Source organism: Monodelphis domestica, chromosome 3 (genome assembly GCF_027887165.1).
Source record: "Monodelphis domestica isolate mMonDom1 chromosome 3, mMonDom1.pri, whole genome shotgun sequence".
NCBI lineage: Eukaryota > Metazoa > Chordata > Mammalia > Didelphimorphia > Didelphidae > Monodelphis > Monodelphis domestica.
Window position 1 is genome coordinate 39757366 of NC_077229.1, and position 16910 is coordinate 39774275.

General features: G+C 38.9%; 1 protein-coding gene across 1 annotated transcript; it reads right to left on the bottom strand.

Annotated features, from left to right (window-relative positions):
• Positions 1-15296: 15296 nt before the first annotated feature.
• On the bottom strand, positions 15297-16247 carry LOC100028125 (mas-related G-protein coupled receptor member X1-like). Its single transcript, XM_001378195.4, has one exon. The coding sequence runs from the start codon at positions 16245-16247 to the stop codon at positions 15297-15299; it is 951 nt and encodes a 316-aa protein (XP_001378232.1).
• Between the last annotated feature and the right edge of the window lie 663 nt (positions 16248-16910).

The following is a 16910-nucleotide window of genomic DNA, read 5'->3' on the forward strand; positions in this document are numbered from 1 at the left end:
AGTGGAGGCAGGCATTTAGAGGATCTTGGCTGGAAAACCTGTGAGGGAGATCATTTCCCAATTGGGGGCTTAAGGCTCTGATGTCCTCCATCTATTCAGAAAGCCCTGAATCATTTGAAGATGTTTCTATGCTCACTACAGGACTTCCAATGCTCACTCTTGTTAGTTAGACAAATCTCTTCATATTCAAACAGCATTCATGAACTCATTCAATTTATATTGATACATAAAGGAAAGCTTGAGATATGTTGCCTGTTCATGTGACTACAATTTCTGAATGTTGGTTTTGCACACCTCATCAGACTGGTGATTCCTGGGCTCTACACAGAAGACCAATCAGTTCTCCATTCCTCTGCATTCCTTATTGGTCAGCCAAGCAGACAGCCTTTACCAAGCAACTGCTATGTCCCAGGTCTACAGTTGTGACTGTGGTAAATCTTGGATAGAATGAATCACACACACACACACTGTTCCTGCTCTCAAGAATCTCTCAGTATAATGTAGCAGGTAGATTCATGTATGCACAAACAAGATATAAACAGGACATATTCGAAGTAGTCACCAAGTGAAGGAAGAAAGAAGAAGGGAAAGGTAGGAAGATAAAGGGGAACCAAGAAAGGATTCTTGCAGAAAGTGGAACTTTAGCTGAGATTTAAGGGGGAAAATGCAAATGAAAGAGATGATGGGAGCAAAGAAACAGCAAATTTGGAGAACTGAATGACTAGCTGGTGTGTGTTTGTGAGAGGAGTTGAAGATGACACTATATATGAGATGGAAGATCAACAGATGGTTGGATTTGTGTAGAGGTAAGACAATTAGTTCTATTTTAGACATTTTAAGACACCTCTGGGATATTCAGTTCAAAGGTCTAAAAGCAGTTGATAAAGAGAGGATGTACATCAAGAAAGAGGTTAGAGGTGTGTGTGTGTGTCTGTATGTGTCTCTGTCTGTGTGTCTTTGTGTGTCTCTGGGTGTGTATCTGTGTCTATAGAGGAGTAGGGACATAGAACTAAAGCAATGTGAAGTGGGAGATTGAGGATGGCCCTTGAACAATGGCAAGGTGATGGTCAGAATTAACAGGATAGGATTGGAATATGGAGCAGAAGCATATGAATCATTGAGAATTGGTTCAGAAAGTTTTGAAGTACTTTACAAAAATACATTTTCCTCCTTCATATGCTTGCCAATCTGGTTCTTATTTTCAATTTCAGAGGATCCTGAGTCAGAGACATTGTTAAATATCCACTTATAGCTAACCACAATTTTACTTTAGTAAATTGTAGCCATTCCCCTTGGAGTACCATCTGGATCAAGAAGATCAAAATGAATCCATCTTATAATGGACAACCTTTTAAATACTGCAGTACAGCACACACTGCATTATTTATGTGCAAAAAGAATTATATATTTTTAGATATGTTTTGTATATATTATATAAAGTAATTATGTAATTACATATACCAAGGGAATACTTTATGAAGACAATATAATTCCTATCTACAATCTTGAAAGATAATGCAATTATTATTACAGAAAGAGTCAAAGTGTATTGAGTATCATTCATCTCCTCTGAGATCCATTCCAACTTCTATTCTATGATCTTGAGATGCTAAGCTTCTCATGAGTGATTAATCCTTTCCCCCATAAGAATAGGGTGGCCAAAGAAATGCTGGTAAGATATGTAGGATATAAAAGAGATTTCATGATTGTGTGAAAATGTTACTGAATTCTTTGATAACTTTGAGACTTTTTAATTTTCGAAAGAGAGGCAGAGTGGTTAGTGCTCAACTGATTCCTGGAATAAGCAAAAGAGACAGAAACCAGATACATATTTTGTCTACACATACTAAAATCTGCCTGGATATCTGTCAAATGACCCCCTTCCATAATTTCAAATTATTCATCTTTTCAGTATGTGCTGAGAGTAATTTTTTTAAACCCTTACTTTCTGTCTTAGAATCAATACAATGTATTGGTTCCAAGGCAGAAGAGTGGTAAAGGCTAGGAAATGGTGGTTAAGTGACTTGCCCAGGGTCACCTAGCTGGGAAGTGTCAAAGGACATATATGAATCTAGAACCTCCCATCTCTGGAACTGGTTTTAAATCTATTGAGCCTCCCAGTTGCCTTTGAGAGTAATTCTTTTGCCACCACTCCCTTCAAAATGAATGTCTTGTCCTTTGCACACAAAGAGAAGAAAGGGAAAACTGAAAGAGGACAAAAGAAGACAATGGAAAAGGAAATGATGCTGAGATAAGGAAATGAAAAAGATAAGAGAAGAAGGACTTATTCCTCTCTTATCCCCTCAAAATTGTCCTCCTGGGATTCCAACCACTGTCACTCATCACAACCCCTAAAAGTGAAAAAGTATTCCTGCTACTCCCTTCTACAACATTTCCTTCAGGTCAGAAGGAACAGGTCTATCCTCAAGGGAAGACATGTCCTTGGGGATACTTATCTGGAGATGTTTTTTGTATGAATCTTGGCTGTGAGAACCTCTGAATGGAAATTTAGGGTACAGAAAGCGAAATCAAGATCTTAAATAAGTCCTTGTAGTTTGTGGTATTCCAAAACTATCCAATCAGAGCACAGAAGTACCAAAAGTATCTTCTTAGGGGAATTTTCTCAGCACCTCTCCATGACTCGACTTAAACTCCTCTTTCTCTGATGCCTTGTGATCTGCCCACTTCCACTTCATAGGGCCACATTGGCTAACATTTTAAGGTCTCAGACAAGATTTTAAATAATTCCAAGTCTATGTAATGAAGATGATTTCTCCCTGGTCCCAGTGGTTCAGGTGCGATCCTGACATGGAAGGAAAGCTTGGATCAGATGAGGAAAGACACTACTAAGTACCTAGATGATGGCAGGTATCACATGAGTCTGAAATTCCTGAGGCCCCTTTAGTTTCCTAAACCTCATGGTAGCATACACTCATTCTTTTTGGTTCCTTAGTCACTCTGATTGCTCTGATCCTCATCCTAGCAGATACTCCTGGAAAATAGTGATCCCTAGTTATCATATCATCAATCTTCTTAGCAAATTGTTGATGTGGGTGTGTGTTTGCATGTGTTTATTGTACATTTGTACTCATGGCTCCATGAGAATGTGTATGCAGATCCATCAGTGGCAGGTGTGATATATTTAAAGCAAATGTGCTCACCTCTCACAAATCAGGGAAAGAGGAATACATTCAATCAGCTAAGAAGTGTCTGAAGCCCAATTGGAATTCTGGTCTTTGCACTCCAAACCATTGCATTCTACCCACCTAGCTGTCTCTAAAACATTTTGTAGTCCTATGAAAAAATACTCTAAAACACTTGATTAGAAGAATGCAAATTTAAGTAGCCCTGAAATACCACCTCAAACTAACATGAATAACCATAAAAATGTGGTTTGCCAAGACTGTGAATTGCCAAAACTGTAAAGGTTTCAGCCAAACTGTAAAATTAATTTTTAGTGTCTTGATTTAAAAATATAAAATTAAGTGGTCACCATGGGAAAATTCCCAAATATGAAAATACCTAAGCCAGCTGGGTTTTGTGGAGATTTTTAATGAATATAAATGAAGGAATTAAGGGAAGGAGAGAGAGAGAGAGAGAGAAAGAGAGAGAGAGAATTAATTGCTTTGGCTCAGGGTAAGCCAACCAGTATAAAAGGGCCTAGGCCTGAGTCTAAGGGAGAGTGAGTCAATCTTTATCACTCACCACAAGATCATCTCCAAGCTCGGTTCAATTGCGAACTCCATTCAAAATGTCCTTACTTCAACTCTGAACTCCAACTCCAATTCAACTTCCAAACTAAAATTAAGTCCAAACTGAAATAAATTCTTTTAAAGAAATTTTCTTTTATGTCACCTCTCCTAAATTTTCACATCTACCAATCACAGTAGACACTTTTTCCCAGGACTGTCCATTCTTAGTTCTCTTCACTCTTTAGTTCTCACCTTCTCTGAGTAGACTAAAACTTCACATTTGTTTTGTTAAGCTTGCTTTTGTAAGTTGCTTGACCTTTTAGTGATTAATTTAACCTTTATAGGTACTTAGCACCCTTTTATTAGATCTAAAAATAGTCCACCTAGCTTAATGGTTTGGCTTCACTATAAGGTATGAGTTGGATACTTTTCATTGTTCAATCAGGAGTTTTCAACTTTATCTTCCCCTAAGGCACTGTCTGAGTAGGGTGGAGTAATTTTAAAAGTTCTCAATACATTCCTTATCAAGTACCTCCATTGTTACAATAGGGGAAAACTTAACCAAATCTTCTAAGGTACAGTCTGAGCAGTTTTAAGATTCACACATGACAATAAAGGATAATGACAAATGTTTGTGCAAAAATTGGGAAAGTATTACATTGTTGGATAGAGATCTGAAGTGATTCAACAGTTCCAGAGAGCACTTTTGAACTATGCTCAAATTACTGTATATTTATGCTGTATATATCCTTTGACTCACTAATATCACTAACTAGTTCTGTATCCCAAAGAGATGAAGAAGAAAAAAGAAAAAAGGGCCTATATGCATAAGAGTAATTATGACAGCTAGTTTTGTGGTGGTAGAAAATTTGAAATTTTGAGACGCCCATCAATTGTGGAATGGCTGAACAATTTCAAAGCTTTCCACTCCAGAGACAGAAGTGATGGAGCCTAAATTCAGATTGAAGCAAACTATTTTTGCTTGCTTTATTTTTTTCACTTTTTATATGATTTCTTTCATAGCATAATGAATATGTGTAATAAGTAAATTTAATTAAATATTTCCTCATTTATAGTAGCTTAGGAATCCTTTTAGTTGGATATCTTGTAAACATGTGATTTATAGTAAAAATATAGTACCAGGCCAGAGTCTGTATATGTAACCAGATTAAGAATGTCAACCTAGCAGAATACCGAGTTTTAATATCGTGTTTGTATTGTTATAGTAATGTTAAGTGCGTGTTATCATATGAATCCTAAGTAAGTTACTATGTTAATCCTATACCAATCCATTTCATGATGTATTTTATATCAAACCAATTCATGTAAGAAGTTACAGGTATAAGAAGGCCATCAAGACCAGGAGGTACAGAAATGGTCTCATAGACCAGGAGATCTGGAAATGTTCTCAGAGACCTCTTGTGTGGGAGGGGGCTAGGGATACTTGGGAAACTATAAAATTGTGTGGATTCCACAATTTATGGTTGTGAATTCAACTGGGGAATCTGTAGATCTCTGATTTGTTCGCCTTTTCCACCACATGAAGTCAGATTTTGCTCAGAGACTATTTTGCCCAGTTCTTTTTTCCTTCATATGAAAATATAGTTTATGAGACAGTAAATGTATGATCTGTATCGATTTGTTTGTCTCCTTAGGGAAGAGGGAGTGAAAGAGGGACACAATTTGGAGGTCAAAATAAAATAAAAAACTAAAATTAAAGATATTTTAAACATAATTAGAAAAAACAAGATATTAAAAACAGCAAATGCTAAATCTTATATAGAAAGTGAATCATTTAAAATTGAAGCTCATAGTTTCATACACATTCTTGTTCTTGTGATACTTTGTAATTGGAAGGTATTTCAGTTGGTTAGAAATAATGATAACAACAAAAATAAAATGATCACAAAAACCTAGAGCATCTTAATCAACAGCAATTCATAACAGACATACTTTTCCCCTTTAGCTCCAATTATTTAAATGTAGGCTGGGGGCATAGTATACAAAAAATGAAGAAGCTTTCATCAAAATAACTGAAAGCATTTCTCTTACTCTAAAAAATGGATACACACACAAAAAAAAACACAAAATGCTAACAAAGCCATGGAGAGCTGTTGGCTAAAAGACTTGTCCAAGATATCAATTCACCACTTATTGAAAGCAGTACAAAAGAGAATAGTTTGCTAATGATTCACTGACAAGTTGGAATGAGCTCTTTAAAGCTCTTCTCTAGGGAACATGATCAACTTTTGTGTGATATAATATTTTTGGAAATCATTTGGGAAAAGAACATTGTATGTTGATAAAATTCTATGATGCCACTTTAAAAATAGACTCAAATCCAGGACTTCAATCCCCACAAATCCTTGCTCCACTTCCCCAGAATGCCCTCTAATCTCAATGGATTCTCACGTGGGCTGAGATCAAGAAAGTATTTAACTTGATTGGAAAGGCCCTTTTGTGTTTTTTTTTTTCCTGGTTCTGCTTGCAAGGAGACTCGGCTCTTTTGATAATGTAGGTGAGGTTGTGTCTAGGCCTCTCTGTGGCCTAGACACGTGTTTTCTTATTCTGTAATTTATTTAATCGTCAACTTTTACTAAACCTCTAAAAATATAATACTCCTTACAGAGAGAAACTAATTTCTACCTGCCTCGGTTCCCCCCAAAATTTTAATCTTTATAGTTTTGGCTTACCACTTCGGGAAAATGAAATACTCTCAATCTTCTGATTCTTTTCTGATCTTAAGTTCAGCTTTTAATAGCTAGTGCCTAGAAATTTTTTTGATCCACTTTTCTCTGGCCGAAATTTTTTACCCTTGCAAAGCTGCTGCTCATTCCAGCCATTAGATAGCTCACTGGCTCGCTCTGGACCTGTTGTGTTAGCCACCCACCTGGTTCCCAGCTGCCTGACTGCCTGCCACCGCCATCTGCTTAGCTTCAGATGGCTGCTTCTCCCTGCCTGCAGACCTGTTTGCAGATTGCAGCTCACCTGTCCACTCCAGCTCCCAGCCCTGCCCACCCTGGCAGTCTTTCTCTGGCTCACCTGGCCCACCTGATTCAACCAAGATTGCAATCACCTGGTGACCTGCCTGCCCAACAAACTCCAGCCTTGGAGCAGATTCACTCATTGCTCAGGACTCATTTCTACCAGCTGGTAACAAACAAAGGGGGGGGGTATTGACCACATGGGTGGATCAGAGTGTAGGAGGGGAGAGAGAAAGGGAGAGGAGAAGAAACAGACTTTTCAAACAGGAACTTAAAAGCAATGGACTATTTAGAAGGATACCTTTTGACTGTTCTGGTAATTTCATTGATTTCACCTGCATGCCAGAAGAAAGATTTAGCCCAAAGATTCATCTTTGAAGGGGCAAATGGGTGGCCCAGCGAACTGAGAGCCAGGCCTAAAGACATGCGGTCCTGGGTTAAAATTTGGCCTCAGATACTTACCAGCTGTGGGGCCATGGATGGGTCCCTTAAACCCCATTGCTTAGCCCTTACCACTCTGCCTTCAGACAATAGACATTTAAATGGATAATTAATTTAAAAAAAAACACCTAAGGAAATTTGAAGAGACTAGAGGCTATATTTTAAGGCATTTCAGACTCCAATGGTTTCTACAAATCTCTGTATTCTATTGCATTTTTTTGTTTAAGGTTTAACTTTGTGATTTTAAGTTCATATATTACTGGATTCAATATTATTCTGTTATAGTGTTTATTTTAATGTACTGGGTTAACTACTGTTAAATTCTGTTGTTTTTCTCCTATAACTGTGCTGAACAAATATTATTGAATAAGCCCATATAAAAACAGCTTTTTTCTATTGTTGCCTTTCTAAAGTGCCTCATAGAGGATAGATGGACTTCATCAGAATCTGGTTACAATTCCTATAACAACCTTTGGAAAATTTAATGTGCTAAATATCTCAACTGATTTTAAGGGTTTTTTAAATATGATTTTTGTAATTTTTTTAACACTGGTTATTTTTGCCTGCCCCTACCACGAGGTAAGGCCCATAGCTGAAGTGAAATACAATTATAACCCCCAACCTTCCCGCATTTCTAAATATGTGAATGGAAATTGGGCAGTTAATCTCAGGGCATTTGAACCCCTAAAAGCCTCCAAAAAAGGAGAATTTCTCATTTATACTCTTCAGCTCACTATTTTACTTCCACCAGAATGATATATAGATTTCTTGACTATGTTCTTAACCCAAGATAAGTTTTACCTTGTTTTAAAAATATGTTTATTACCAAGGTTGAAAGATTTCTACATTTATAAAAACTTGTGACAAATATCCACCAATTCACAGGTTTTTAAATGCCATACAGCAACTTATGTGAAATATGAAAGTGTGTTTGTTTGCTATTGTAATTAATTGGGCTATTGAGAATTTTGGGGATATTGATAACTACATATTTGTACTACTCTTCAATTCATTTGTCACACTCACAGTAGAGCATGGCCAGACATGAAGAGGAAATCATTTTTGGTGAGAAAGCCTTGTATTCTATATTTAAGCTATATTTTGAATTTTTAAAACTCTTTTATTATATTTTTCTCACATGTGCAATATACTTTTTCAGGTTTTTTATATATTTTTCTCTCTTTTTTATATTTGAAGCACATGTCACCAGCATTAAGATTTCCTTAACTTTTTGACTTTTCAGTACTATAAGTTTAAGATACATTTGCCAATGCATACCCCAAAAAGCTTGTGCCTATAAAAATGATGCCACTAATTATTTAAAATAAATTATGGGACTTTGCTTAATAATTCTGTCTGATTCCAGGACAAGATATATACAACAGAGCCATTGCACAGGACCAAAGAAAAGCCAATCCAGGATGGATTGATGCACTTCTAGGCCAATACAAAAGTCTTGAACCTAGTGTGAAGACTCGAGGTTACTGTTTTTAATATGTTGTTATGACATAGGCTTTCCTTGTGTCCACACTCACTCTGAAAATACTCACAGATGAGTATCCCCAAACTTGGCTCCTACTTGGCTTCTATAATCTGGTCCCCTTTTCTGCCTTTCATAGTGTGGTACCTTTCTGTAGTTCTGGCTACTGACTGGGTAAATGCATCATTGCTTTGGTCATTTTAATTGGGCCCTGATTCAAGGACCTATTATAGATTTATTTTTCTTTTTACTTTGGATTTTTACACATAAGACTTTGATAGTCTATATTTTCATCCAGAAATTTTTCTTTTTTATTTGGATTTTTCTGATATCTTTTTAATTTCTCTTACCAATTGATTCATATACCTCATACCTCAGCCATGCATCCCTAAGTGATTTTTCAATCACCTTCTTAATGAGGGAATATAAAAAAAATCATTATTTTAAATTGTAAAATTTAAATTCCTTTTGAGAAGAATTTTAGGTAAAGAAACATGATATCTCTCTGAATCCAGAAATTGAACTGTTGGAGAAGACACCATGAAGAAGCCTCTAGACCACAAGCTGCACAAAAATGAACTTTGGGTGTAGTTGATTGAACATTTATTTGTATGTAATCTTTCATGCCAAAGGGTACTGCCCCCTAACTGGCTTTTTGTCAATGCGTCCAGCAATTATTGCTTTTGTTTTTTATTTTTTCTCTTATCCTCAAATTATTGTAATCTTTAAATTGATTATGTTGTTATGATCCTTTGGGAAAGTCCTCCCCAGAGGATCAAACTGAGGAGTGTAAAAATAGACTTGAATCCAGGACTTCAATCCCCACAAATCCTTGCTCCATTTCCCCAGAATGCCCTCTAATCTCAATGGATTCTCATGTGGGCTGAGATCGAGAAGGTAATTAACCTGATTGGAAAGGCCCTTTTGGTTTTTTTTTTTTTTTCTGGTTCCGCTTGCAAGGAGACTTGGCTCTTTTGATAATGTAGGTGAGGTTGTGTCTAGGCCTCTCTGTGGCATAGACACGTGTTTTCTCATTCTGTAATTTCTTTAATCCTCAACCTTTAAAAAAACCTCTAAAAATATAATACTCCTTACAGAGAGAAACTAATTTCTACCTGCCCCAGTTCCTGCCAAAATTTTAATCTTTACACCACCAAGCATGGAGGAATCACTGACACATTGGATCACAGAGTCAACACCCCAATCATATCATTGCACTTACATATTAGGCTAGTTTAAATGAAAATTAATAGGATAAATATAAAATCATACATTTGGCCTAAAAATAAGCTCTGTTGAAGGGTATTAGACAATTTTATATAGAAAACATTTCATCAACCAATGATGAACATAGATCTGTGGCTTTACTGAACTGAAAGTTCAGTACAAGTCAATAATATAGAATGACTCTTTGTTCATTATTCAGAAAGAATTTGAACTGGTGGATCTGTCTGATCCTGTGATCTCTGTGCTGGTCACTGGGATCCTGGAGTTGTTAAACTCATTGCCTCAATCTTAGTATTCCAGAAGAGATGATCTCCTCAGCAGTCATCAGTCTCTGGGACCGGCAAAAGCCATGAATGTGCAGCCACGGAGCATCCAAAGAGAATCAGATTTCCCTCTGGCAGTTAGACAAAAACTCCCACTTGAGTTGAAAGTATCTCCACTCCTACTTGTCACCCTTTAGTTCCCATCAGAAGAATCCTTAACTTAATGCTCTCTTCTTTTTCAGTCCATCCAATGGCTGCCCAGGGACTGAGAAGGGCAAAAGAGGTATTAATACAAAGTGGTGTCGTGCTACAATGTTGTTGTAAGTGTTAGGCAAAGCAGACTGCTGCCAAGAGGAGAAGAAAAAGGAGAAAATGGGAAAGAGCAGTGATAGAGAGCCAGTTGGAAATGTCTGAAATTAAGTTTCACTGAAACTTTTGATGTAACTTGTCCCCTCCCTCATTACAGATCCCTCAAATCCTTAGATTTTGTCATTGTAGTTCAGATCCAGAAATGTCTTTAGTGGGAAAGAGGTCTTTAGTGACCCATGACACCCCCTTAGTACTGTATAGGACAGATATCCCTAGAGGATCTAAAAGAAAAGTTGAAACTTTAGAGGAGATTTCAGCAAAACCATTGGTGACAGTATCAGTCACAGAAAATGCCACCACATGACAATCCATCCTCCCTCCTACAACACCTGTTCATTACAGCTCAGAGGCAGTAACAGAGCACTTGCTCATTGTGTTTAGCTTCTGCTCACAGCTAACAAAGATGAAACTTTCTATTTTTTACTCCATGAGTAACAGTTTCCCAGACATCAACTCTAAGATAACTGATGCCAGGAAATAGCCACTAAAAGGTGCGTGCATTGAACTTAATTCTCTTGAAACACCTGCTTCAGTTCAGAGACATCAGAAGGGAGCCTCAGTATCACACTGGTCTATTATCCTTATTCTGCTTGCCTTTTCCAGAATCATTGGCTACCTCTGAAAGGGCCCTGTCCTTCCGTTGAGACAGGAGACAATAGAGTTGCATGTGGGCCCCATTCTCTGTTAGCTCAGATTCCTGATCCTCACACAATATTTCTGGCAATGAAAGTAAGCATTTTCAGGCTTTCCTGGAGAAGATAGTGAGGAATGAGGCTCTGTTATTCTGAATGCAGATGAGGAAAGAAGGCCTGCACTATTGAATCATGCTAAGACTTTGCTGAGGAAGGATTAGCATATACATATGATTGGATGCATGTGCATATAGACAGTTTATAGACAAAAAGAAACAAAGATATTTGGGAATCACTGTTAGCACTCTATTTAATATACACCAGATATATACTATATTGTATACTTTAACTCTACAAATGAATTATACATGAAGTAATATATGTGTTTATATGCATACACAAGCACACAATATTTGGAAAAAATTCCCAGCTGTCCTATTCACATGATATTAGTCACAGAATAACACTGGGAAAGTGTCTTCATCTCTTGGGATCCTCACATAGGCTTCCATTTAGGTTTTAATCTCATCCAGATACTTCTTATCTCTGGCAATGTGAGCAAATTATTTTCTTGATAAAAGTCTCCATTTTCTCATTTGTCTAATGGGGATTGAGGGATTGAAGAAGTATTTTTGAAGTACCCAGACTTGCCTGGCACTGAAGACCATTAATACATCCACCTATTGGTCACTTGACCTGGGAGGGCCCTATGGTCAGTGTTAGAGATCTACAGTCTGAATCTCCACCACTTGGATAAGAATAAAACGAATGGGGAGAATCCAAAAGTCCACATTCGAGTATCAATTCTTGGAAAGTCAAATTTCCTTCATCTTGTCTAGATGCCCAGGTTCGATGTCTGGCCTGACACCCCAGACTTCAGCTCATCTTTCCTTCTCTTCCTTCCCAACAGGTTCAGCAGATTATAAAGCCCTGATGTCCACCAGAGCCTTCTTTACCCATTCACACTTTAAACATTTCTGGATAACAATTCTCCTTCCTTCTCTCCTCCATAGTGACTTCCATACAATTTCAGGCATGGCACCAAGTGTCCTAAGTATATGAGGGAAATGATGAGGGTGATTGGCCTTGCACCAGCCATGGCAAGCAGATGCATCCTTGTCACTCACACTGGCTCCTTCATTCAAGGATACCATTAAAGGTCTTTTTTCTTTCATGTGAGAAATGAGGAAGTTTAGCATTTCAAAAAGTGTACTAATGCAATAGAAAATGAGATCAGGAAACTGATAGTCCCTTGTTCCTCCTTAGGCCAGAGGAGACTCATTATCACAAAGCAATCATTTACCCAGTAACAATGTCACAATAATAATATGAGATGTTTCTCACACAGGGTGACATGGAAGGAAGATTGTGTAACCCTGAGTAGTCGTTGAAAGTTGATAAGGGGAAGATAGGTCTCATTGGTGTGTACATGATTCTAAACTGTCCAACACACATTAGAGTGCAGATCTTAAAATATTCTGTATTTCCTGCTTTCTTGGTCTAAATTGTGGCAAGGAAACAGGGAGGCTGGATCTAGTCTGATTCCTTTATACTTTGGTTTGCCCAATCCTAATTTGGGCGTTGGTTCTGTCCTATTCTGGGTACTGAACGTGGCCCAGTCTGATCACAAGAGAGCATAGATTTTAGGTTGCCATTGAATTCCTCTCATGTCAGTGCCTGGAATCTATTGTGATGTGCATTGTCTCAGAAGAATGAAGTATAAAAGCCCATCTCAGTAGTTATCCCAGGTTTCGTCCTGTTGGAGTCTTCCAATTGCATTATTTCTGTTGAAATTCTTGACTTTTTATATTCCTTATAAATTCATTAGATTTTATACTTTTATAATATACTTTAGTAGTTTAATTATACTCCTGAATAAATGATTTTAGACAATATTATTATTTTAATCTTGGTAAAGCCTTCCTGTAGGAGAAGCTGCTTGGGTCAAAAAGCTAAGAGTTTTTAGAGATGGAGTGGGAGTACATTAAAGTTGTCCTGGAGAAAGGTGCAGAGATAAGAGATGACAAGTTCTGAATAGGGCAGAGGGATTAGGCTCATTGACTGGAATATAATGTGTGGAAGAATAAAAACATTCAATAAGGTTGGGAAATACAATCTAGATTCTTCATCATTTTAAAAACAAACACATGAAGCAACACCAGCAAGGAGGTAGAGCTGAGATGGTAGAGGAAAGGCAAGGACTCACCCAACCTCTCTTGAATTTCCTACCAAAAGACTTTAAAATAATATTTTAATTATGATGGAAAGACTCTAAAACTGTGCATACCTTTTGATTCAGCAATACCACAACTAGATCTAAATCCTGAAGAGATAAAAAGGTAAAAAGGACCTACTTATACAAAAATATCCATTCTAGCTCTTCTTCTGGTTGTATAGAATTGGATATTGAGGTGTTGTCTGTCTATTGGAGAAAGAATGAATAAGTATATGATTGTGATGGAATATTTTTGTGTTCTAAGAAATGGTCAGCATGATGATTTCAGAAAAACCTGGAACAGATTTATAGAGAGTGATTCAAAATGATGTGAGCAGAACCAGGAGAAAATTATACATAGGAACCATTATATCGTCTGATGAACAACTGTGATAATTACTGTAATAGCTATTCTTACCAATACATTTATCCAAGAGAATCCCAAGGACTGATGATGAAAAATACCATCAGCCTCCAGAAAAAGATCTGATGGACTGAATAGCTGGAATGACATAAATGTCTTGCCTCCTAACTTTGGGGAAGTGTCTCCTATCCAGGAGCTTTCTCTTGTTCAGGTCTTGGTTATATCTATCAAAGTGCTGATCACATCACCTACTATGGGAGGAGCCAAGGAAACAGAAAATCAATAGTAGAGCTTTATAGTGTCATGACTGAGGAAAGTTGGGTTGCAGGGATACTCCATTGCTCTCTCTGCCTCAGGGACTCTTGATGCTAAAACAAAAAGATGGAGGAAAACATTCATTGAGCCAAGTATGACTTTATTTGGTGGGCGAGGCAAACAAGTCAGAGTTCTACAGATGCCGCCAGTAGTAACTGAGATCCCATATTGTAAAATATACACTTTTATAGTTTCATATATGTTCATTTTAAAAATTCAATTAATTAATTTAGAATACTTTTCCATGTTAACAAGGTTTTTGTTCTTTCCCTCCCCTCCTTGTGAAGACAATGAGCAATTCCACTTGTTTTACATGTATCATTCATCAAAATCTATTTCCATAGTACTATTATTTGCCATAGACTTATATGCCATAATAAGACAGCTCCAATCCTCATTTCTGAGACATTCTCGATTCCCTCAATACCTTTCTAGACCTTTCTGGGCTCTGACACATTTTCAGATCTTCTTGGTCTCTGAGACCTTCCATGAATCAACTTAACATAGAGAATATTATAATGCACAGTCTCACACTTTGGAATAATACAGTCACACACATGATTCTTAAACAGATCCTAGTCTGGGTTTACACTCTTAATCTCACTGCTTGCACAGACTCCTGCCTGGGTCCATGTTCTGACTATAATTCACACAGTTGAAGGTATCACGTGAAGGGGATTCTTAAGCTAATACAACTGAGGGGCTGCTTAATTAGATTTCCTTTATGCAATGCTCATGATGTGCCAGGAAATCAGTGATAATGAGAGAAGCTGAGGCTGCGCTGCCTCAATGAGGTAAATATGGGCCTGAAACCCCTGAGAAGAGAGTGAGGTCACTGTCCCTGGAGGATTCCAGTGTGACCTGGATTTTACACTCTGAATGTTCCAGAAGAGATTATGATTCAGTGCACATGTGTGTGCTCACACGTATTATGTTGTATGATATGTTCACATGTGTTTTTCTGTGCTACATTCATATATGGGTGTTGAGAATGTGTGTGTGGGGGTCATCCTTTCCCTTGTTTTGGCCTCAATGAGGTTCCCTCTGTCCTGTGACACCCCTACAATACCTCCCCCCATGTAGTGACCTCATCAGGAACTGAGTCATGAAGAGTGAATGATTGGAACAGAGGCAGCCAGCGACAAAGAAACACCGAGACAGGGAGAGAAACAGAACCAGAGAGGATCCTGAGCCCCAACCTTGACCTAGAGAGGCAGGAATCTTGTCTCCTCTCCTAGAAAGGCAAAGTCAGCAGGGGTGGAGGAAGGCTGGTCATTTCATGGGCTCCCTTGTCTGAGCATCTTGTTCTCATCCTCAGGATAATTCATGCAGAGTGTTGGGGTGGGAAGTGTCCCTCCCCCCATCCCCTCCCACCTGCTCCTCCCCCAGGGCCCTCTGCAGGACCACCCTGAGTGGCTCCCTCCCTCTTCTATGCCATTGGCTGCCCAGGAAGAAGTAAATGAAAGGGTTTGCGCTGCTGCTCACACAGGCCAGGAGACTGGGGACCTCAGAAAACATTAAAGGGAAGCGTCTAAAAATCCAAACTCCTTCAATAACCCCCAAGGGCAGCCCGCAGAGCAGGAACACGAGGACTGTGAGCAGCACCAGGAGGTAGAGCCTGGGAGGCTGCCTGTGCTGGGAGCTGCACTGGACCCTCAGCACCAGCGTCAGGCTGGACACACACAGCACACAGGTCAGGAGGGAGAACCACACGAACAGGACGAAGAACATAGAGGAGAAACGAAGAGCCATAAATGCTGCACTGAACAAGCCCAGCAGAGCCCATAGGATGGCGCACACAGCTGCAGACATGTGCTTGGGCCGGTGACATCTGTACCAGATGGGGAAGAGCACAGAGAGACAGCGCTCCGTGCTGATTGCAGCCAGCAAGCTCAGACCCACACAGTAAGACAGCCTTAGGATGCAGAACAATAGCAGCTTCAGGATGAGAGGCTTTAAATCTCCCAGAATTCTCCACATGTGGAGTCCAAAGAAGCTGCCAAGGAAGAGGGCGTCGGCAGCGGCCAGGTTGAGGATGTAGACAGAGAAGGGGCTCCTCTGGGTGCGGAAGGCCAGCAGCCACAGGACGATGCTGTTCCCCACCAGCCCGACCAGGGCAACGACCAGAGAGAGAATCTCTGTCCAGTTGGGTAAGACAATTTTTCGATGTGCCTCACCTGGAAGATCTAAACTTGATTTTGTACTTGTCTGCACTGTGGTGTTAAGAACCAATTCCCACTGCTCAGCTGTGGGAGACTCAGCCATGGTAGGTGGCTCCAGCCTCAGAAAACGCTCCTCTCAGTCACCCTGGAGACAACAAGACAGGGAAGTGGGTGAGAGACTGTTCCAGAGTTATTGATTCAAAGAGGGAAGGTTGAATTTTCTATTTTTAAAAAGAAAGGGAGGGGGGCAGCTGGGAGGCTCAGTGGATGGAGAGCCAGGCCTAGAGATGGGAGGTCCTGGGTCCAAATTTGATCTCAGACACTTCCTATCTGGGTGACCCTGGGCAAGTCACTTGACCCCTATTGCCTAGCTGTTATCCCTATTCTTCCTTGGAACCAATAGACAGTATTGTTTCTAAGGCAAAAGCTGAAGGTTAAAAAAAAAAAAAAACTTATCTTCTTTCTTAGAATTGATAATACATGTTGATTTGAAGGAAGAAGATCAGTAATGGCCAGGCAGTTGGGGTTAAGTGACTTGTCCAGGGTCACACAGCTAAGAATTGGCTCAGGACAGATTCGAATACATTTATTCGTTCCTCCTGAACTGGCACTCCATCCACAGTGCTACCTAGCTGCCCATGAGATTCTTTGTTAGACATGGTTTGCAATAGGGTATCACTATACTCGTTTCTACATGTGAAAACATATTATATTGTTATACTTTATTTCAATTAGTCCAGGGAGGGTGGCTCAGGGATTGTCTACT

Bases quoted from the DNA above. Each gene is read 5' to 3' on its own strand.
- LOC100028125 (XM_001378195.4), bottom strand. From the start codon at position 16,247: ATGGCTGAGTCTCCCACAGCTGAGCAGTGGGAATTGGTTCTTAACACC.